Source organism: Cardiocondyla obscurior, linkage group LG11 (genome assembly GCF_019399895.1).
Source record: "Cardiocondyla obscurior isolate alpha-2009 linkage group LG11, Cobs3.1, whole genome shotgun sequence".
Lineage (NCBI taxonomy): Eukaryota > Metazoa > Arthropoda > Insecta > Hymenoptera > Formicidae > Cardiocondyla > Cardiocondyla obscurior.
Window position 1 is genome coordinate 709,168 of NC_091874.1, and position 21,297 is coordinate 730,464.

The 21,297-nt window shown below is 36.3% G+C and overlaps 5 protein-coding genes across 7 annotated transcripts; 2 read left to right on the forward strand and 3 right to left on the reverse strand.

The window, feature by feature from the left end:
* Nucleotides 1-12: 12 nt before the first annotated feature.
* Nucleotides 13-12,245, reverse strand: LOC139106558 (uncharacterized). Of its 2 annotated transcripts, none has more exons than XM_070663428.1 (10): nucleotides 11,539-12,245; nucleotides 9,752-9,883; nucleotides 9,309-9,507; nucleotides 8,785-9,199; nucleotides 8,199-8,665; nucleotides 7,790-8,112; nucleotides 7,441-7,700; nucleotides 6,972-7,242; nucleotides 6,684-6,869; nucleotides 13-6,594 (listed from the first exon to the last, which is right to left on the reverse strand). In XM_070663428.1, exons 1-10 carry the CDS (start codon nucleotides 11,740-11,742, stop codon nucleotides 2,470-2,472), a joined length of 6,582 nt encoding a protein of 2,193 aa, XP_070519529.1. In that variant the 5' UTR covers nucleotides 11,743-12,245; the 3' UTR covers nucleotides 13-2,469. The 2 variants fall into 2 exon arrangements, with proteins under 2 accessions (XP_070519529.1, XP_070519528.1); XM_070663427.1 differs by having other exon boundaries at nucleotides 9,297-9,507; nucleotides 11,539-12,244.
* A 1,131-nt stretch (nucleotides 12,246-13,376) lies between these two features.
* Nucleotides 13,377-14,494, reverse strand: Nd-b16.6 (NADH dehydrogenase (ubiquinone) B16.6 subunit). The gene is made up of 3 exons (XM_070663453.1): nucleotides 14,060-14,494; nucleotides 13,820-13,970; nucleotides 13,377-13,729 (listed from the first exon to the last, which is right to left on the reverse strand). Exons 1-3 carry the CDS (start codon nucleotides 14,160-14,162, stop codon nucleotides 13,522-13,524), a joined length of 462 nt encoding a protein of 153 aa, XP_070519554.1. The 5' UTR covers nucleotides 14,163-14,494; the 3' UTR covers nucleotides 13,377-13,521.
* A 420-nt stretch (nucleotides 14,495-14,914) lies between these two features.
* On the forward strand, nucleotides 14,915-15,349 carry Np15.6 (NADH dehydrogenase [ubiquinone] 1 beta subcomplex subunit NP15.6). Its single transcript, XM_070663600.1, has one exon. The coding sequence runs from the start codon at nucleotides 14,915-14,917 to the stop codon at nucleotides 15,347-15,349; it is 435 nt and encodes a 144-aa protein (XP_070519701.1).
* Nucleotides 15,350-15,668: 319 nt separating this feature from the next.
* Grasp65 (Golgi reassembly-stacking protein 2) lies at nucleotides 15,669-18,516 on the reverse strand. Of its 2 annotated transcripts, none has more exons than XM_070663444.1 (7): nucleotides 18,297-18,516; nucleotides 17,926-18,006; nucleotides 17,589-17,792; nucleotides 17,280-17,497; nucleotides 17,109-17,193; nucleotides 16,686-17,001; nucleotides 15,669-16,518 (listed from the first exon to the last, which is right to left on the reverse strand). In XM_070663444.1, exons 1-7 carry the CDS (start codon nucleotides 18,357-18,359, stop codon nucleotides 16,109-16,111), a joined length of 1,377 nt encoding a protein of 458 aa, XP_070519545.1. In that variant the 5' UTR covers nucleotides 18,360-18,516; the 3' UTR covers nucleotides 15,669-16,108. The 2 variants fall into 2 exon arrangements, with proteins under 2 accessions (XP_070519545.1, XP_070519546.1); XM_070663445.1 differs by having other exon boundaries at nucleotides 18,201-18,304.
* Nucleotides 18,517-18,613: 97 nt separating this feature from the next.
* Nucleotides 18,614-20,904, forward strand: LOC139106568 (uncharacterized). Its single transcript, XM_070663446.1, has 9 exons — nucleotides 18,614-18,777; nucleotides 18,858-19,031; nucleotides 19,173-19,314; nucleotides 19,442-19,650; nucleotides 19,735-19,881; nucleotides 19,955-20,190; nucleotides 20,270-20,452; nucleotides 20,562-20,724; nucleotides 20,808-20,904. The coding sequence occupies exons 2-9, from the start codon at nucleotides 18,873-18,875 to the stop codon at nucleotides 20,835-20,837; spliced, it is 1,269 nt and encodes a 422-aa protein (XP_070519547.1). The 5' UTR covers nucleotides 18,614-18,777; nucleotides 18,858-18,872; the 3' UTR covers nucleotides 20,838-20,904.
* The last annotated feature ends 393 nt before the right edge of the window (nucleotides 20,905-21,297 follow it).

The following is a 21,297-nucleotide window of genomic DNA, read 5'->3' on the forward strand; positions in this document are numbered from 1 at the left end:
TTATTCTGCAAAAACACATGGAGAATAATTATTGTAATCTGATAATCGTGAACAAATATATGAATAATAATTTATGGTAAATTATACATGTAATGTCCTCGCATATCTGTGTTACATAATATATATGATCCACGTTCCATTCGTGTATAAGAAGATTTGGAAATGATACTCATTAATGTTGACTCCACTTCTGATCTCATTAACTTTTTTTTTAATACCAATTAGATCTTCCAAACTGAATAATTTTCATGCACAACTGTCAAAGACAAAATTGATGATCATGTATGATTTGTCTGAATATGTAAAGAACACACATTCGCAGTGCATAAATTGTAAATGTACTTTATTCTTATAATCATTCTATAAACTTAAAATGCAGCGGTAGTCGCATTTAGTGGCACTAACCAGTAAATATTAGCAATTGTTATACAAAAAGAAAAAGAATACGATTTTTAATGACGTGGAACAATACTGGAACGATATACATATATCTATAAATATTATGAATTTTAAATAAACGCACATACACGTATATATATACATACACATCACGCGCATACACATATATACATATATATGCATGTATAACATACACATATATTTTTTTAACATCATAATATTTAAAGATATTATGAATTTTCATAATTACGATATTTAATTATTTCTCTAAATGACCGTCAACATTCCAATTTTAATCCCTCCTCCACTCTCTTTCTCTGCAATACCAAGTAGATCCAAGTAGATCGTTCACATACAATCACATAACACGCATGGCAAATCAGTGATTATCTTTCGTAAAGAGCATAATGTATCTTAACCGTTACTTTGGAATGAATATAATAAATAAGAAAAAAAAAAAAAAAAAAAAAAAAAAGAGATCGTTGACATGTTAGAAATCGATAAAGATAAACGCTATTTATCTCTAAAAATCAACTTTTTATATCTAATTTATCTAATTTTTTCGTCACTACGCATCCATAAAAATTGCGAGATTAAAAAAGAAAATCTCGATCCAAACACGACACGATTCTTTTTTCTGCTAATATTCGTCTTCTAACTGAAAAAAAAAAGTCGACGGAATAATTGAAAAAAGAAAATCTTCAAGACAATTAAATAATAATACAAAGCCTTATTATCGCATTAATATCAACTAATTATTGATATTTGTAATCGAGGTACGCTTTATTTTTTTAATATATAAGTCTTCAGTCGCGTCTGTATCGTTCAACATACACGCATACACTCGTTCATATACAAACTCGCTCGCATTACGTAACTGTACAGATTGATCATTTAAAGCTATTATTCACATTAACTCCTTTATTTCTTTCTTCATTTCCATAAAAAATATAGCGAGTGTGTACGATTATCGCTTTTTCTTTGCTCTACGCTAAGAAAAAGATCTTAAAAGATTCGACACTGAAATCTGTCTTGACATAAAACATAGGTGATATTTATTATTTCTGTTGGATATATCCGACTTTTTTTTATTTATTTAATTTGTTTATTTTTTTTTTTCAATTTAGTTCAAGTAACAAAAGTCGATTTGTAAAGTTTTAGTTGAACAAATCGCACGAATGTGTGAGAAGCATAAATATAATAGCATTAAATCGAACGCGTTTTATCTAGCGTTTGTTATTTTATTTCGTGACATTATTTTTTTTTTAATAATTAGTAACTTTACTTTTGTCTACTTTTAAATTATTAAAGCCATTTAAAGAAAACTATTGTGCGATTCAAGATAAGATTTGATTATAATTTGAGATTCGTAGATTTTGATCCTGCTTGGTGTCGTTTTGAAATTTAAAACAGGACTAAATTAACATCAAGTAATTTTATGTCCTATTGTCTAACGGATGGCATTTGAAGTGAACAGGGCGGAAATAGTCGGAATATATTATTGTCAAAAAAGTGTCACCGATATAAATAAATGGTATATATTTTGTATTCAATCGTTGGTATCCGTCGGAAATATCGGAAACTAAAAAAGATACTGTAAATTCTAACTTTCACAATAATCTAAATAACGCCTTATACGTATATATAGTACAATAGTTAATAAAACATAATTGTACCTTTTGAAATCTTTAATCGGAAGCTTGCACCGTTGCGTAAGTCGTGAATGCAAAGCTTCTGGCAGATCAACAAAAACGCAATGTGTTTTCCATTATAAATCGTAATCTCTCTTTTTCTTTTCCAACCCTCTTCCCCTTTCTTTTTCTTATATGCAGTCTATTAAAAATCTTCAAAAGCTATAAGCTACAAGCTTACTCTACTATACAATATTGTAATCGGTTTTTCAAGGTACATATGTCGTTTTTTTTTTTTTTTTAGGATCTCAGTTCCAAGCCTAACTTAATCTAACATTCGCCGTCCAAGCATTCGCATTAATTATCTTACACTTTATTACAGATTTATTATCCTAGATCCCTTTCCGTTTTGGCACTCGTGTCCTATTATTTCTGCACATCACTGCTGTTCTACGCCATCGCCCTCCGTACTATACTCATTTTCCAATGTATCTTGAACGTAAGACATACTACCTTGCATTTCGTCCGTTTGCATGACATCCGTTTCGTTTCGCGTTGCATAATCTTCTTCCTCGATCTCGTAAGCATTCCCTGGATAAATGTACTGCGTCGCTTCGCCATTAGAGTCCTCGTTATCGATATCTAATACGTTTTGCTCGATCAAAATCTGATTACCTTCCGCGTCGTTAGCCACCATTAACACTGTTCCGTCCAAATTATGCACTTGGTGCATTTGATTATCTCCATCACCCTCTCCACTGTCCACTATATTTTCATAAGTGGGATCCTCTTCGTAATCACCTTCGGTCACTTCCATCTTGCAATATTCTTTATCGAATTCTTCGTTTCTCACTTCATCTGTGTCTTCAATGTCAGAATTGCAATCGCCGTTGTCGATGCCATTATCATCCAAGTTTTCGTCCCATGTTACGGGTAGATCATTGTTGTTAGATGCGAAAAGGCTGGTTGGATTAGACACGTTTTCCGCATTATTTTGCATTTCACACTTTACTTCGCACTCTTCTTTGATCATACTCAGTGAAACCATCGGGCTGAGCTTGTGCCTCGTACGATCCGTCGTGCCGCTATGCTCCTCGGATTCATTTTCTGGTAACAAAGGCATTATTGGACTTAAGACGGGCGGTCCATCGTCATCGTCTTCGTCTTCTTCCTCCTCTTCCTCTTCCTCTTCTTCCTCTCCTTCCATCACGCCTTCACCTTCATCCTCATTGTCATTATCGTTATCGTTGTCGTTATCGTTATCGTTCTCGTTGTCATTGTCATCTTCGTCATCATCGTCGTCGTCGCTTTCAGTCTCATCTCCATCCTCATCTTCATCCTCACCATCTTCCTCATTCTCTTCCTCATTTTCATTATTTTCATCTTCCTCATTATCGTCCTCGTTATCATCAGATAAATCTACATCATTCACTGCGGCTTTAGCAGATCCTTCAAAATGATACGCTTCATATTTATTCATGTTCTGAGGTACGTTGGAAATCAAAAGTTTATTTAAATTATTTTGTTCAGTCTGTTCTGCGACCATTACTTCAGTAAAATCGGTTTTCTGATCTGTGGTAATCTCCATTGGCATATTTTCTTGAATATTATCGCCACGTATTCGGAATCTACTGATATCGCTCAATTGTGTTTTATTTTCTGTGGTGCTCATTTCCGTTTCATCCGCATCAGATTCATCATCGCTGTCGGAATCACACGATACGCTATCGCCGCTCGCCTCACTAGTGCTTCTCGTATCGGATTCATTTTCGTTTTCATTTTCTTCCTCCTCGTCCTCTCCATTTTCATTTTCGTTTTCGTCGTCGCTTGAACTGCTGTTGCTATCGCTATCCGAATCATCACTATTTTCTGAATTGTCATCGTCACTATTTTCGGAATTGTCTTCGTCGTTGACATCCCTACTTCTTTCGCCTTCCGATTCGAAATCCGCTTCTTCCGCTTCCTCGATTATCGACGTCTCGTCGGCGATTAAGCTGCCCTTTTCGTCGTTGTCATTCTTTGCATTATCTTCGTCCGCTACCGCGTGATCCTCAAACTCCGATTTGCCAGTGCAGTTCGTCGTATGCTCGGTGAGTTTCTCTTCGCTCGTGAAACTTTGCTGGCACTTTTGACACCGGAAGTTACCAATATGAATGCTCATATGCAACAGCAATTTGCTTCTTGCGTTGTGATATCTACCACATGTCTTACAAGTGAAATTGTTCCCTTCCGGCGACAAAACAGGAGCATGCTCGGCTTTCAAATGGTCGGCCAAATCCTGATAAGATTTACACAGCTTTAAGCATACGCCACACGTAACGGCAGCTTCGGCACGATGGAAACGAATTAAATGTTGCCACAAATGTTTTTTGGCCGGCCATTGTTTGCCACAAACTTCACACGTGCACTCAGTATTTGTCGATTCATCGTACACCTTGCGCGAATCTTTTCTCGAGCATTTACCGTTACCCGTCGTTTTTATCTGCGACAATGGCATAAGACTCGGAACCGGTTTTTGGGCCGATAATTGCAAATTAATGTCCTCGAATAGATTAAAATCGGGAATGTTCAAATTAGATTCGTTCGTTGCCGGTAACGGTAGTTCTTCTCGTTGAATTTGATTATTATTTTTTAAATGAGATTCTAGAATTGACGTTGGGATATTATTCGGCATATCAAATCTGTTTATCGAGTTTCGTCGTGAGCATACATTTATGTGATTCCAAAATAGACTTTTGGTGGAGAACTGCTTTTTACAAATCTTGCATTCAAAGTTGTTTCTATTTCTCATCTTGCGCTTACTATCGCTATCTTTTTTAAATTTCTTGAACATACGGACGGGGTCAGTGTTATGGACGTTCTGATAATGCTTGGCAAGAGTGTCTGAATTGAGAAAGATCTCGGGACACATCTCGCAATCGTACGTATCATTTGGCAATCTTCTACGTTTACGAGAATCGTTCGAACTCTCTTCACACATATCTTCGTCAAACTCTATGTCATCCGGTTCTTCTTTTACAATAATATCAGGAGTCTCGAAACCTTCTGTCTTTGCACTAATTTGCTCCATTTTATATTCGAAGATGGCTAATTGGTCCTTCGGAACTTTATGCACATATTCATAATGAGTACGTATAGCATTGTCGTCTGTAAAAACTGCTAAACACTGTTTGCACGTAAGAAAAACTTTGCCATGACATTTCTTTGTGTGGTCAAAAGCTTTCCATTTGGATGCATATTGCTTACCACATACCTGACATGTATTCGGATTCGAAAGAACGCTGCTATGCTCCGCTTCGACATGTTTTTTCAAATCTTTGGGATCCTTCATAGGGATGAGGCAGACACCACACGATACGCCGATCTCGTTTCGATGCAACGATAATACGTGCATTTTCAATTTTAACTTATTTTCCACAGTGTCGCCACAAAAATCACAAACATTCGGATTACTGTGATACTTGTGGTCCTTACGATGAGACTCCAGATCTTCTTTAGTGCGGAAGAGTTTTTTACAACTTGGATAGTCGCACGTTAGATCCGGGTGATCCATATGATTAACGCGGTTGTGGGTCATGATGCCCAGTTTGGAAGTGATCGTTTCGTTACATAAGTGGCAAGTATACGTGCTATGATGATTTTCAATATGTTTCTGGAGGCTTGCACGATCCTTAAATATCCTCTCGCAGGCTCGGCAACGAGTCAACAGTGCACCAGGGTCCTTACGGTAATTTTGACAGCCTTTCATATGACGACGGAGCAAATAACGTTTATGGAATCCCTTGTTACATTTCTCGCAATAATGTAAGACACCATCTTCCACACTCAGGGATTTGGAAGCGACACAGTTTAGATTATCTTTACCCATTACTGGCATGTATCTATGGATCTTGGCAATATGTGCCGCCAGATGATCTCTTGACGCACTTGTCTTTGCACAATAAGGACAAGTCACATCTGCATGTCCTTTATGCACTCTATTTACATGCTTCCATAGGTGCGACGTTCTGCCGTAGCATTTGTTACATAAATCGCATGGGAAAAGATTATGCGCTATTCGTCGATGGTTACACAAACTGTCTAATGTCGTGAAGCTAAGTTCAGGGCACTGTTCACAACTTAATTCTACTTCCGAAGCGCCATTGTGATCAGCTTTGATCGATTCGTTAGTTGTTTCATTAAAATTGCTATTATCGCATGTAGTATCTATAGCGGCCTCCAAGCCATGAATTTTTCTATGCCGAGACATCTTCGATTTATTGGAGTACGGCCTTCCGCAAATATCACAACAAAAATCACCACTAGTTAGTGGCCAATGTTTCGCCTTTACATGTGCGCTTAATTGCATAACGTCGGAAAATACTTTCAGACAAACACCGCAAATTAGAGGCACCGTATCCGCATGTACGCCCATCACGTGTTTCCAATAATCGACGCGAGTAGGCCACAATTTTCCACATATTTCGCAGGTATTTGGCGAGGGTCCTTGTACTGCATGATGTTGGAGGTGCTCATTGCGCAACGATTTCGTTGCAAATATCTTTCCACAATTCTCCAATTCACACTAAATACGATAATATAGAATTAGAATAACATCTTGTAAAACAATGATAAGAGAATCAATTTTCTTTTTTTTTTTTTTTTTAAACTTACTTTAATAGAAGATTCGTTGTTATGTGTGTTGTTGATATGCAACCAGCGTTCCCATTTGCTCGAATGTGAACTACCACATACTTCGCAGACGAAAAATAAATGATACTGTGCCCTATTACCGTTACCATTGACACTAAGAGTACTTCCAGTACCTGAAGCGTCTCCTAATGATACTATCTGATCAGACTGCATCAAAAAAAATCAAATTAAAAAATTTGTATTTATTACATTGTTTAACAAAATTGCTGTCAATCTTTATTAAAAAATTAACGTATATTTTAGTATTACCTTGTGAGCATTTCTCTGATGTCGTATAAGATGATCTTCAGTTGGAAAAGATTTGTAACAAATATAACAATCAACCTTCTCGCCATCTTCTCCATCAAAATCTAATACTTGTTCATTTCCTTCATTACCATTTAAGTTTTCATTATAATAATTACTATTTAATTGTACAAAACTTGCAGGATCAAAGGCAGGATCGACGTTATGTATCGAGACATGAGTGATTAACTTCTTTCTCGAGTCATGCTGTCTACCGCATATCGTACAACTATACCTATTTGTAATATTATAAATATATATATTACATATATTAAATTTAAAATTAAATAAAAGTTAAAAAAGTAAATACATATATTAAATTTAAAATAAAATAAAATTTAAAAAAGTAAATACATATATTAAATTTTATATAATATATATTTAAGTGGTCTAAAACAAAAACCTAACTTAAAATAAAAATTAATTACCATACCTTCTTTGTTCCGATATTAAAAGTTTAGACTTTCCATGATACATATAGACATGATTTTGAAGTTGTGTATTATTGAAACACATCTTTAAACACACTCCACACGTAAATGCAGCGTATTCTTTATGTATAGCTCGAATATGTAGCCACAATGATGCTCGGTCATTAAAATCTCTTTTACAAGTCTCACATACAAATACCGTTTCGATTTCTATATTCTCATGATTGTTCTTATAATCCTTATCATCATTTTCTAAATTTACCTGTTTAATGTAAAAAAATAAATATAATGTAATATAATAATACGCTTTTCAATCATAAAAAATAATATAAAATAAAAACTTGGTTTTACCTCAGATGACGACGATAGTTCTGGTGGTTCTTTCGTTTCATTTTGCTCATAAACACTAATATCGACTCGATCGTTCCAATTCTGAGATATTGCCTTTAAACACTTATCGTTTTCAACTAAAGGACCGGGATCAACGCCATGTGACATTGTAATATGCCTAATTAATGAAGATTTTAAAACAAAATCTTTCTTGCATAGTACGCAAATAAACGGCTTCTCGGCATCGTGCCTAACCTCGTGTTCCTTCAAACTATCCACTGATGTAAAACTTTGCGGGCAAGATTCACAGTACCATTTCTTCTGAGGACTAGTCTCGCCCTCTTCTAAAAAGCAATAAATAAGAATTTAGTAGTTTTAATCCTATGTGTAATATTTTCGTTCTATTACTATTTTTATAATTAAATTTTACCTGATTTAATTATTTTTTGCGGCTTACTGCTGGATGTCGAACCATCATCATCGAAATTTCGTTTTAAACTGTCCCCTTTTGTCAACGCTTGTTTCAATATAGTTAATTGTGGATTTTTCGCCAGTTTAGCCTCGGCGTTCTTGAAGTCTTTGTTCTCATCATCAGAATCAACGCTTGAGACATCAGACGCGTCAGCAAAAATCTTATTGTTTTGCGCTTCGGTTTGCCCCAACAGTTCTGTACGTTGTTCTTGAATGCATATCTGTCGATGTGCATTGAAGTCTGCTAGATCCGTATATACCATTGGACAGGTTTGGCACTGATAACGAGTTTCCGTGCGCGAAAGGGGAACCGATAATTCTGGTGGTGGCGGTAAACCAGCATGTCGCGATTTTATATGCTCGTCGAGATTATATCGCGTCGAGTATATACGAGAACAATATGCACATGTTACTGCAGGATGTCCCCTAAAAAAAAAAAAGAAACCAATGTTTGGTAAAATGAATTAAAAACACATTTAATGTTGCTTCAAATCAGCAAACATTTTATATATTAAGCACATTAATAGGTTGTTAACTTGTCTTACCGATGTGTCGTAGAAACATGTCCCCAGCGATGTTTCGCAGTAGAATACGATTTATGACAAAGATCACATTGATAAGGTCGTTGATACGAAGTGTGGTCATCGGTGATTACTCTTTCACCGATCACATCACCCTCACCTACATGAATCCTTGCATGCAAGGACAAGTGACCCTTAGAACTGAACGCTTTATTACATAGAGAGCAGACATAAACTTCATGTTGTTGCGACGTGTGTGGAAAGACCGCGGTATCTTGAGTAGTTACCGCATTCGCTTTGGTCGTACCGCACTCCTCTTCATTTTCTTCGGTTACCATTGGAGTCATTTCCAAAAAGTCGCTAGGATTTGTCTCCATATCCATTTCATATGCCATCTCATATTCTGACCGCCGATCTTCCGAATCGTCGATTACTGTAGCTTTATATTAAAATAACATTTTAGCATTATAAATCACTATCAAATTTTATATTAAGTAAAATATAAAGAATAAAGTTTAAAATGTACGTGTCCATACCTTCATCCGTACCTTCACTTGTGTCGAGAATCTCTTCAATCTCGGGATCTGCTTCACCATCCGAATTTAATCTCGGTGGTGTACCTAATGCCGCATTAGGATTGACTACGGGTGCTTCCGGAATAAGTACTGGCATATTTTCCTTTCCTTTAAGAAGGTCTGCGTGCACCTCACCGGATTGTGCGCTGTCATTTGCGCCGTCATCATTCGCCTATGATATAACAAATAGACATATTTTTAATAAAATATTCAATCTGCAAATTGTAAGAACCTTAAAAATTAATCTGTTCTTTTATAATTTTATTTTTCTTAATACTAAAATTAATTTCCCATTAAGACATCATACAAAAAAATAACGCTGCTAAATTATACTTAAAATTTTTTTTTTTAACTTTTTATTTAAAATAACACATGTTTACTTTCAAACAGGAAAAGATTTTAAAATAATTACTCACATTTTCCTTCGGCCTATTTCTTTCTAACCAAGCAGCTGCGTTAACACACGCAGTCCTAAAGTCGTAGAAATTTTCCAAATTATACATACATCGATAACACAGAACTTTTGGCAAGCAATCATCTTCCATTATCTGAAACAATAGTTTAAAAACTTTCAATAAAAAATATCACTTTTATGTTAGTGTAGTGATTAATATTTTAACAAATTGAATTCTTAATATTGCTCTTTATAAAGGGACATCTGCAAATAATCGAAAATAAATATTAAAATAATGAAGCAACGATGCTAAAGAAACAATTAAAGTAAATGAATAATAATTCCAACTATGACTTATAATTATTAATAACAGCAATGTTAAACATGGAAGTAAAATGTATGAATAGTAAGGTATTTTTAATCTTCAAATATATAGAAGTATTTTTAAATATAATTTTTTTTTACATTACAGTAAAAACTAGTAAAAAAAAATCATTGCACGCTACAAACAGCTTCAAAAATGAGCTACGATTACGACATATCCTTTTAAATATACATCTCTTTAACATTATTTACATATTATTACTGATTAATATAATAAGAATTCTGAATTTCTACATTATAGATAACAGTTATCAATTTTAACAATTTTTTAATAAAAAAAAAAAAGATATACGCTTAACACATTTTATATAAATGTTTATAATAAATGTTTTCAATTATTAATATTTTTATTGCAACGTAAATTCTACTACAATTTTTTTATACATTCCAAAAGCATGTTCTAACACCCCTTTCTTTTCCAGATCGGAGTTGCTGAACATTTTTGTGCATTTCTCTTCCTTCAAAAAAATAAAATTAATGCATTTCAAGAAAGATTTCGTCACGCGTTTCGTACACGGATCTTCGTATCCAGCCTTCGAATTAAGAATCGAGTATCGCGCGGTCGTCGGTGCGTAATTGAAATCTATATCGCGCAAGACTCGATGGATTCTGCTTCTCGTGTACGAAGATGGGTCAGCGAAATAATGATGGACCAGTTACAAGGGGATGATCCACGTGTCGGCGGAAATCTATCGGCGTGCGGAAGAAAATTGGAATAAATATAGGGGAACGTGCGATGAAATCGACGTGTCGCGGCGCGGCCAGACGAGGCGAGGCAGCGCGATTCAGCTCGCCTCGTTGGCGATGACGAGGACGACGGTTGGATCTCGTGGAGGCGCATCGAATGCATGCCTCAGCGGCAAACAAAATGTCGCCAGTGCGTCGCGCGACGGGGCGTCCCTCCTTGCGCCAGGCCGACCTCGCCGTCGCCGCGTCCTCGATAAGCGATGGCCGTTTCGCAGAGGACGTCGCTCGGTGAACGAGCGAACGAGCGAGTGCGCGATGGCCGACGGTGACGACGCGACGGCGGGAAGAAAACCTTCACCCAGTAACGCCCCGTCGGCACCGAACGAGTCGTCCGTGAATCTTCTCTCTTGCTCTCTCTCTTGCTCTCCTTCTCTCTTTCTCTCTCTCCCTCTTTCCATCTCTATCTCCTCGCTTTCTATCCTTCTTTCTCTCGTTACCTCCGTCCGTTTCTCATTGGGAGAATGAGATCGAGGACGAATCGTGCAGGGCCACAAAGTACCGAGGGAGGTGACTCAGAAAGGTAAACGAAATTGAGAAAGGAAGAAAAAATGACGGACGCTACGGAGGATGGGACGAAACGGGAGAAAGAAAGATAGAGACAGGGAAAAAGCGCGTCGAGTCCCACGAGGTACGGGATAACGGCGAGGTACAGGAATATGAACAAAGAGTAGGACTCACCTTGAACGGCAAGCACGTCTGGATCTTGTCGACGAGCTGGCGATTCTTTCCTTCCTGGCCGAATATGTGCATTCTGACGGCGTCGTAGGAAGCGCACAGGCGGCACAACTCGTGATAAGATTTTCTCGGCTCCGTCGCCATCGCTGCCGCTGTCGACGTCGACGTTGTCGCCGTCGTCGTCGTAGTCATCGATACCGTCGCCATCGTTATGTCGCCAGTCTCTCGAGAAAGCTTCGCGTCCCTCGCGCGCGCTCTCTTGCTCACTCTTTCACTCTCTCGATCGCACTCGTTTGCCCCCGTAGGCAGCGTCGCCGTCGGCGCCGTTGGCGAGACTACACGGGGAGCGACCGCGCGACACGGCGTTTCGATTCGCTATCTCCGCACAGCCAGCCCCGCGCGAACGAACGAGAAGTGCGACGGATGCGTCGAGGCGTCGTCGTAGCCGCCGCGGTCGTGACGCTGGCCGGGACGGACTGGCTGGCCGCCGCCGCCGACTTGGACCGCGCCGCTCTCCCACCGCGACAAGGCCCACACCTTCCGATCTTCCTCGTCTACCTGCCTGCGCGCCCACGTTCCCAGTTCGCTTCGACTACCTGCCTCACCGACCACCGCTGGCCGAGGTTACGCATCGAGTCGCTGCCGCTTCCCTCGTTCCTCGGACCGCATCCTTCGTGACGCCTTCGCGCCCGTTATCGTCGCTGCCGCAACCGTCACCGTGACGCTCGGCTCGTTGAGATGCCGCTTTACCCGGGACAGGCCAGGCAGCGCACTGCCCCCCGCGCCGCTCTCTGTGTCGCGCTACGCCGTACCGTACTCCGTCGTGCCGTGCCGCGCCACGCCACGCCACGCCGCTCCGCGCCGCGTCGCGCCGCACCGCACCGCACCGCACCGCACCGGTCGGTCGGTCGGTTCGGCTCGGGTCGAGTCGAGTCGTCGTCGTCGTCGTCGTCGTCGTTGTCGTTGTCGTCGTCGTCGTCACTGCTGGTCGTCGTCGCCGCGCCGTTGTCCCTAGCTTAGCACGCACGGAAACTCTCGCCGGTCACCACACCACTCACTTCACGCCCGTCGCTGCTTCGACACACGCTTCCTGGCGACAGCAAAAACTCCGGGCGCCGCCATGTTGTATACAGACACTTGTTTCGCTGTGCTCGCGCCGGTGACGGAACGGGCGACGCGCCGAGGCCCGGTGCCGCGCGTACAACAGCCGCGCCGCGGTCTGCCCGGCCGTGCGCCGCCTTGCCGCGTTTTTGGAAATCTCATTATCCCACTTCGCCCAAACGAATTCGAGAATGGCGATCGCGCGCGCACGCACGTGACACCTCCGACCCGCGCCTCCACGTAACGGGCCACTGTTATCGCACCCACGTGTGCGCCGGAGCAGCGCCGATTGGCAATCACCGGAAGCGCGAGCCGATCCCTCGGCGTCCATTGGCCCGCACGTTTCTTGACCAGAGGAATTTAAATGCTCCTTCATTGATTCAGACGTGAATCGGAGTACTCGGTTTTTTATCGAGAGGCGAATCAAAAGGTAAATTTCTGGTAACAAAATATATTCGAGATGTATTATACCTACCTACATATACGTTCATCTACTTAACATTTTACATAAAAAAAAAGAAAGAAAAATACATATAAAATAAGTATTTCCATTAGTTTTTCATGAATTGCATTTATATTAACATTATACTTTTAAAGAATTAGAATATCAAATTTTTATCATTGAACGTATCACTTCAGATAAATAAAACTTATCACAAAAAAATGCAAAGCAAAAATGTAAAGGAATATTGATAAATGGATTTATATACTTATGTAATAGTTTCATTACAAGCTACATATACAATTTCAAATTTTATTGCTTATTAATAATCATGGATTACACGCAATAATTATACTTGTTATTAATAAACTACTTTTTTAAGTGGCTTTTCATATTACAATCCATGACTAGCTAAAAATTTGAATCCAGCACTAACAATACTTTTACGTCACCAAGTGACGCTGAGTACGTTCGAGAAGATAATCGGGATCAGCGTGTGCAAAGTGTTCCCAATACAATGGGTCCCTAAATTGATTTTCATCATCCAAAAAGAATATAGGTTCACCATAGTAGGTTCCAACTTCCCATCTGTCAACATCTTTCATTAATTCTGCTTCTAAATCTCGATTGCGTCGCATTTGCTTCAAAACACTGAAAAGCAATTATTAAAAATACAGAATTGTAAGACAGTCAAGTTCCAAGAGTATAAGTTTAACTAAGGAATACATATGCTATCCTTACGCTCTATCTCGTTCTGCCAGCAATGTTGGCAATAAAGCCATGCGTGCACTTCTCTTTTCGATCTGTTGTCGCCTGACCAATTTATGATTCTCATAATAGGCGTAAAACCCGACAACCGTGGTGGTTAAAAAAATCGCCATCGTGCTTTTGGCTGTAAAATTTATAAAAATGTTATTACGTAACTTGTGGCACACTTAACCTCCGTGAACCTATTAAACTTATCGCAACAAGTCTCTTTACCGCCGAGAATAGTTCGTAGTTTCACTCTTTCTATTTGGATAGGACCGTAGCCGCCCTTTGGGGGAAGATCTTGCATCTTTTTACCCGTCGTTGCTGCGTCCATCGTGATAAATGTTTTCCAGCAACGTTCGAAGTTAGAATCGTCCGCGACGCTAAACAGCTGATAAGCAACGTTAAAACTTGAACTTGAAAACCATTTATTTCTTAATTACTACCCGTAATTATTCGTACTCCAGAGTTCGAAACTGGGCTACAACAATACGTAGCTCCAGAGTATTATTAACAATTGTTATGTCAAACGATCGTGATGTGCACTCGGATGCGAAGGAAAATGGGAGCCTTCCTCTGTGCAAATAAAAAGCTCCCGGGTGCAGATAATCGCGCGATTCATTGGTCTATAAAATGTCGCCGCGCTCATTGTCCAATCACACTCTCTTGATAACTACACCTATTACACACCGAAGAAAGAGTTTATTTCAATTAATCTACGTACTTTTATCAAAATCTGTAATATAAGAACCATAAACCAAATATTCATTTATTTTATTACAATAATTATATGAAAGATTTTCTACAAAGTCCCATAAAACGTTCTTCGTTTGGTAGCTACCCAAGGCCTCCGGGGCGCTTTCTGTCGGCCGATTAAATTCGTCAATGAAAACTTAGCTTAATTTTACGATATACAGCTGAATGTAACTCATACATACGAAAGTGTGAATATATCGAGAAACATTACCTAATTTCTGTCTAGCGGACAGACTCGCCGTTCGTAACTAACTTACGTGAGCGAACCGATATTAAGACGTATTTTTTGTGACAGCTGTCGCACAACGAAGAAGCACAGGTGTGCTCAGGATGGCAGCGTTATTCCGCATGAACTGTGTCCAGGCTTTGCGCCGGGGGTTAACTCTTATGTCATCTAAAGAGACGACGATATGCCGCAGGATAGCGACAACACCTTGTTATCACGATACCGTCAAGGAAGAGGCAAAGCCTGTCAAAAGGAGGTGGATAAGTTACGGCTTCAGCCAGGAAGACGAAGCAGAAGATCAGCACGCTGTACACCAGACCATGTTCGTCTGTGTGACCATACTGATTGTGCTCGGCTTCACGGTTATGGCATATCTCCCCGATTCTAACAGGTCCGATTGGGCACAGCGAGAAGCATACTTGCAGCTCCGTTACAGAGAGGAACATGGACTTCCTCCTGTTGATTGTAATTTGATCGATCCATCAAAGATAATATTACCAACGGACGAGGAGCTAGGTGACACGGAAATTATTATTTAGAGCCTTGACGTTTTTGTGCATGGCAACAAATTTTGTCTCAATATCGCCGAGAACAGTCGTTTGAACTTTCAGTGTTGTTACTGTCTACCAGCACTTAGTACTTGTTATAATGTTAATTGAGAATAACATGCAATAAATGCTGTTTTTGGGTGATTTAAAATCTTCTTAATCTGAAGATCAAACTTACAACAACTTTGCAATCTTTATGTTCTTAAATAAAATAAAATATTTGGAATCTAAGTGTTATATGCAATTAATACAGGGATTAATAACTAATTAAATGACAAAACAAATTAAAAATATAGACAAAATATGAAAAATTAATGAATATAACAACTTTTTTTTAATAATGCAGTATAATAATTATGATCTTGCAATTATTTTATTTATATACAATATTACATTATACTATTCTCTTTAATATATATTAATACACATTAAAAAATTTATTATATGCATCACATTCTCAATATTTATTAAAAGAAATAAAACTTAGAAAAGTATTTATAACCTTTCTTTGATAAATATGATAATTCATATACATATGTATATACACATTAAAATATATGCATATGTATACAAGAATTTTTTTTCCATGAAATACTGTTATAAATATCATCCTTAGTTTTATTAGGTCATTCTGTCTTAACAATTTACAGACAAAAGATTTAATTTTACTTAACCAGCATGTTTAAAAGTATTCTTTATTAAAGTGAAAACTATATTCTCTTCCATTTGATTTTTAAGAACATAAATATCTTACTGTGTGGACGTCGGCAATGTCATCGTCGGAGCAACGGTAGTAGTATTGATATTAGATGGTAATTGATTTTGCTGTTGGAGAACAGATGGGTAGAAGGACGTGTTTTGTGGAAGAGAGGTGGTGACTGTGATAGGTGGCATTCCTGGCAGTGAAATGGGTGTTGTTACAACATGAGATTGAGGCATATTAAATCCAGCAGCCATGTTTGTGCTAGGAATAGGATTCTGCTCTCTAGGCAATGCTGAGATATTGATTGCAGCTGTACCATGGACGGGATTTTGCTCCTGTTGTCCTGAGATACTGATCGGTCCAGGCGGTGCAACTGACACTTCATAAGAATTTATATTTGGTGATAACGGCGTGGTAGTTGGCATGCCAGGAATGTTTGGAGTCATTGGATAAGCGTCTAAATAATTAAAATAAAATAATTAACAATAATTTAAATAATTAAACGTTAAGTATAAAAGAGCTAGAACCAATAATTATTTTTCTCTTTTAAGAAAATTTATATTTGAACATTAGAAATAATATTCTACTTATATATTTAAAAATTATATAAAAATTTGTACTTACTGGATGTGAAACTGGTAGTGGGTTGATTTGGGAACATGTGAGGGACTGAACTAACCAATGTATGGCCACCAACAGCACCAGTAAATTTGACTTGATTTGCTGGTTGAGTTTGTGTACTTGGTCCAGGTAAACTTTGAGTTGTTACAGTTTCTTGTTCACTCTTTAAATTTTTTATCGAATTATCTATTGGAGTGGCATAATTTGGTGGAACAGATAATCCAGATGGTGAACCAACACTTGGATTGACTTCTGCCACAGTAACAGTAGTAGTTGTTACTGTTGCCAGTTGAGTTTGAATTGCAGTCTTGGGGGTATTCTAAAATAAAGGTACGGTAATAATAATATTATAACATAATTGTACAAACATTTTTCTTTCAAATTAATCAATCATTGATTCTAAATTAAATAATGCAATTTTTTTACCACATATGAACTAGCAGGTTGCTGCTCTGGTACACTTCTGACTGGTATTCTGTGCAAGTATCCATATCCAATTCCACATCCTAAACTATTAAATTAATACAAAAATAATATCTATTTTATCTAAAATGACATCTAGTAATTATTAGATTAGAGACATGAAAAGTATTATACCTTCCTTCCCCACCCCAATTATTATTAGGTGTAATAGTCACTTCCCTGCAGGAATCATCTTTAATATTATATACATATAATTTGAGAGGTCGCGATTCATGTGCTTCTATTAAGGTAAATAAATCTTCACTTTCATGAAGAACAGAGTCTGCTCCAATAATATAATCAGTAAATGGTCTTAAGCCAGCCAATTCAGCAGGAGATGATGGATGTACTTCCTGTAAATTTAAATATCAACATTATTTTATTGTAACATTATTATATATCATGTGATTAATTTAAGATTTTTTTTATAAACTGTACACTTACAAGCACATGCCAAACGTTTTCATTAGCACCTTCAAATGAACAGAAACGTATACTGACCCCCAATAAACCCTGTCCACCCCATGTCATACTTGGAACAATTTTGGTCCTTCTTACAGACTGTGTTTTACTACTATACACTGTAATTGTTAGTTCCTTATTTACACCAACCTTCAGAAGTTCTTTTAAAGTATCATTATCTTGGTCCTAAAGCAAATAAATATATAAAATTTTTTAATAGAGACAGTATGACATTTAATAAAATATGTAAAATTAATCAAATTCCATAAAGCTATATTTTTATTTAAGCAAACATTATAATTAATTATAATTAGCATACCAAACGTGTATTTCCAATTGCCACTATAAAATCGAAAAATGCTTCAAGTCCTGCTTGCTGACCCGGTGAATTTTCTTGAACCTACCAAATTAATATCTGTAAGTACCATATAAAGAAGAAAGATAATTTAATGGACTTTCCGCGGCGCAAGATAAAGTCAAAGATGACAGCCTGTAAGTGGCAATAGCCAGTATGTCAAATTGTTGAGCGATCCGAGCCACGCGAAATGGTTTGAATTTTTATTAATATACAAATACCGCTCGGCAACAGTTTACCGTAAATTTTATCATTATTCATCGCGACGTTCGCGCGTGAACGATTTTCTAAAAGCGGGAGACACTTGGGTGCTGCTCTTGACAGGTCATCCTCACCCTCAGTACGTGGTAACCTTCTGTACCACCTCCCGGTATTTCCACGCTGTGAGACGAGCCCATGGCCTACCGCGAGCTTCTTAAGTCACTCGGTACGAACAAATAAAAGACATCAAACCAATTGTCGTTCGTGCAGCTTTGCAAGATACCTAAACGACAAAAATACGTGGCACGGCTATTGTAACGCAAACTATGGTGACGTCACGACGGCCATGCGGCACAGTCTGGTGATATCAGGCTTGTAAAAGAGTCGCCGAATAATTCTAGCAAGAATCAAGATCACAAATTTTCTTCTCTTAGGGGAAAACTTATTTCTAGTGTTACTGGTAAGGATTCAAATAACTAACGAATATTACGAAAGCGAGACGTGATTGTGGTGTTGCGAGAAAATAAAGTTTTACGTATTTTCCACACGCGAATAACGTAATAAGTTATTTCCACAGTCGTTTCTAACAGTATTTCGAGGTTTCATTGATCAAAGGTAATTTTTTTTTTGACTAAATTGCACACAGGTTAGTTACACTTTGGCAAAAACTGATTTCATGTACGGTTGTGTTGCAGAAAAATTCAATTATCATGGATAATATGCCGATTAATAAACTTCATCATACTTTATTGGATGCCTCATTACCGGCAACTATAGAAGATCTTAAAAATCCAACGCAAGAATATGTTGTAAATCTGTTAACAGTATTCTTGTCACACTTTGGTATTGATATAAGCTTGATTAATCAAGTAAGTTTTCAAACACATATATGTATATCACTTTATAGATATAAATAATATCTTGTAAGATAATATTAATTTTTGGTTGATTTTGATCTCTGCAACTTTAACTTGATTTAATTTTTTTTTATTTGTAATACAATGTTACAGGCAACTCCAGAACAACTTAATGTTATGCCTTATCATGAAGATTCTGATGTAGTTAATCTTATAAATTTATGTACAGTTATGTCACAGGTATTCAATAAGATATTTTTGTATGACTTTTGTCTCACTGACATCACTAGTCCAGGTAAGAATATATATTAAAATGATAAATAAGTAAATTACATTAAAAATAATATAAGCTAAAAGTTAGAACATGAACAATTAAATATTTTAATATTGATAATGTCCTATTCAAAAAATTAATGTTTTAGGTCAAAAAAGGTTTAAAAAACAAGCAAAATTTCTTGCAAACTTTATACTGTATACAATGCATAAAAAATCAAAATTTAATGACAAGCTAGAGTTCATCCAGACTATGTCTAAACAGCTAGAAGAAATGAAAGAAAAGAAAGCTCAAACTTCAGAATTAATTAATAAAAAAATCATGCACAAAGCAAAGCAGGTGGATATGATACAAAAAGTAACTATAAATATTATATGTTATGTCTTAATTAATATTTCTTTAAGTATGTAATCTAATATAAACTGCTTTTTATTATTTTAGCTAGAGGATGACTTAAAGGGTTTACAGTCAAGGATGGAAAAAATTAACAAAAAAACAGTGGAAATTGAAGCAGTAAAAAATAATGTTGAAAAAAAAAATAAAAAAGCTAAAGAACTTTATGGATCCAGTAAGACAATAGCAGTAAATGTAAATATCTAATATATAAATAATACATATATATAACAATTGATAAATTTTTTATGTGTACTGTAACTTTTAGCTAACGAAAAAAATAACTGAAATACAATCACAAGTTGTACATTCACCAGAAAAACATCAATCTCGTTTAGATGAACTCAAAAAACAATACAAGTTAAAAGAAGAAGAACGTGCTTATAAGCAAGAACACATTCAAGAAAAGAAACAGTATATAAAACAAATCGAGGAAAAGCTAAATTTTGTACAAAAAATAACTGAAGATTTTTCAATATTATCAGATACTTATACAGAACACAGGTATATATATATATTTTTTTTTCTTTATATTTAGATTTAAATAAAATATTTATTACATTTATATAATATTTTATATTAGCAACAAGAGAACTGAATTAAATGACGTTAAAAAAGAAATTGATTCATTGAATACTATAATGAACAAACAACAAACAAAATTAGCAAAGCATAAAGATCAAGTAAATGTAGAAAAGCATAAATTACAAATAAATTATGAAGAAGACATAATTCCATTGCAAAAGCTTCACAGTCTATTATTAAGGTAATTATACAAGTTTAAAAATTTAGAAATATTGTTTTTTATAATTAAAAACTGTTTTAATACTTACATTTTAATGAAAAAAATTAAATATAAATTTAATCATTTTTAGTGACAAAAAGAAACAAAAAATTGAACTAGATAAAGCTCAAGAATGTTATAATGAAAAATACATGAAAAGAAACAAATTACAAACAGATATTAAAAAAGTAGAACAAGAAACAGAGATCTTCATGAGTAATTGCCAAAAGGCTTATGACAGTGAACTTGTCTGTGTGAGTTATAGTCTTATATATGTTTATAAAAGTTATATTTTAAACAAGCATATTTTTAATGTAACTTATATAATTTATTTCAGGAGGCTAAATTACGGCAATCTTGGGTGTAAATTAATTTTACAAATATAAGTATATTTTATCTTACTTTTTAATTTTAATAAAATACTATCAAAAATATTAATACAAATTAGTTTATACATATATATTTAAAATAATATTTCATATATATTTTTTTATAAAAAATTTGCAATTTATTATTTAAACATAATTTTTTTTTTTTTATAAGTTTAAATATTTTTTTAAAGATGAATTACTTAACGTTTTCTTAAAAATTTTTTTTGTTTAATATGATTTGTTTCAAAAGTACGATGTGAAGTTAGATAAACTTAATAAAACTAATATAAATTAATTTTTGTGTCATGTCAAATTGTTAAAGTTTTTTAAGCTCGGTCAATTAAATTAAAAAAAAGAAATGTCGAATGTGGCTTATTGAGTGTGATAAATTGATTTTAATAATGTGAATGTAAATGTTAATAGATTAAATTACAAAAATTATATGATTGATAAGAT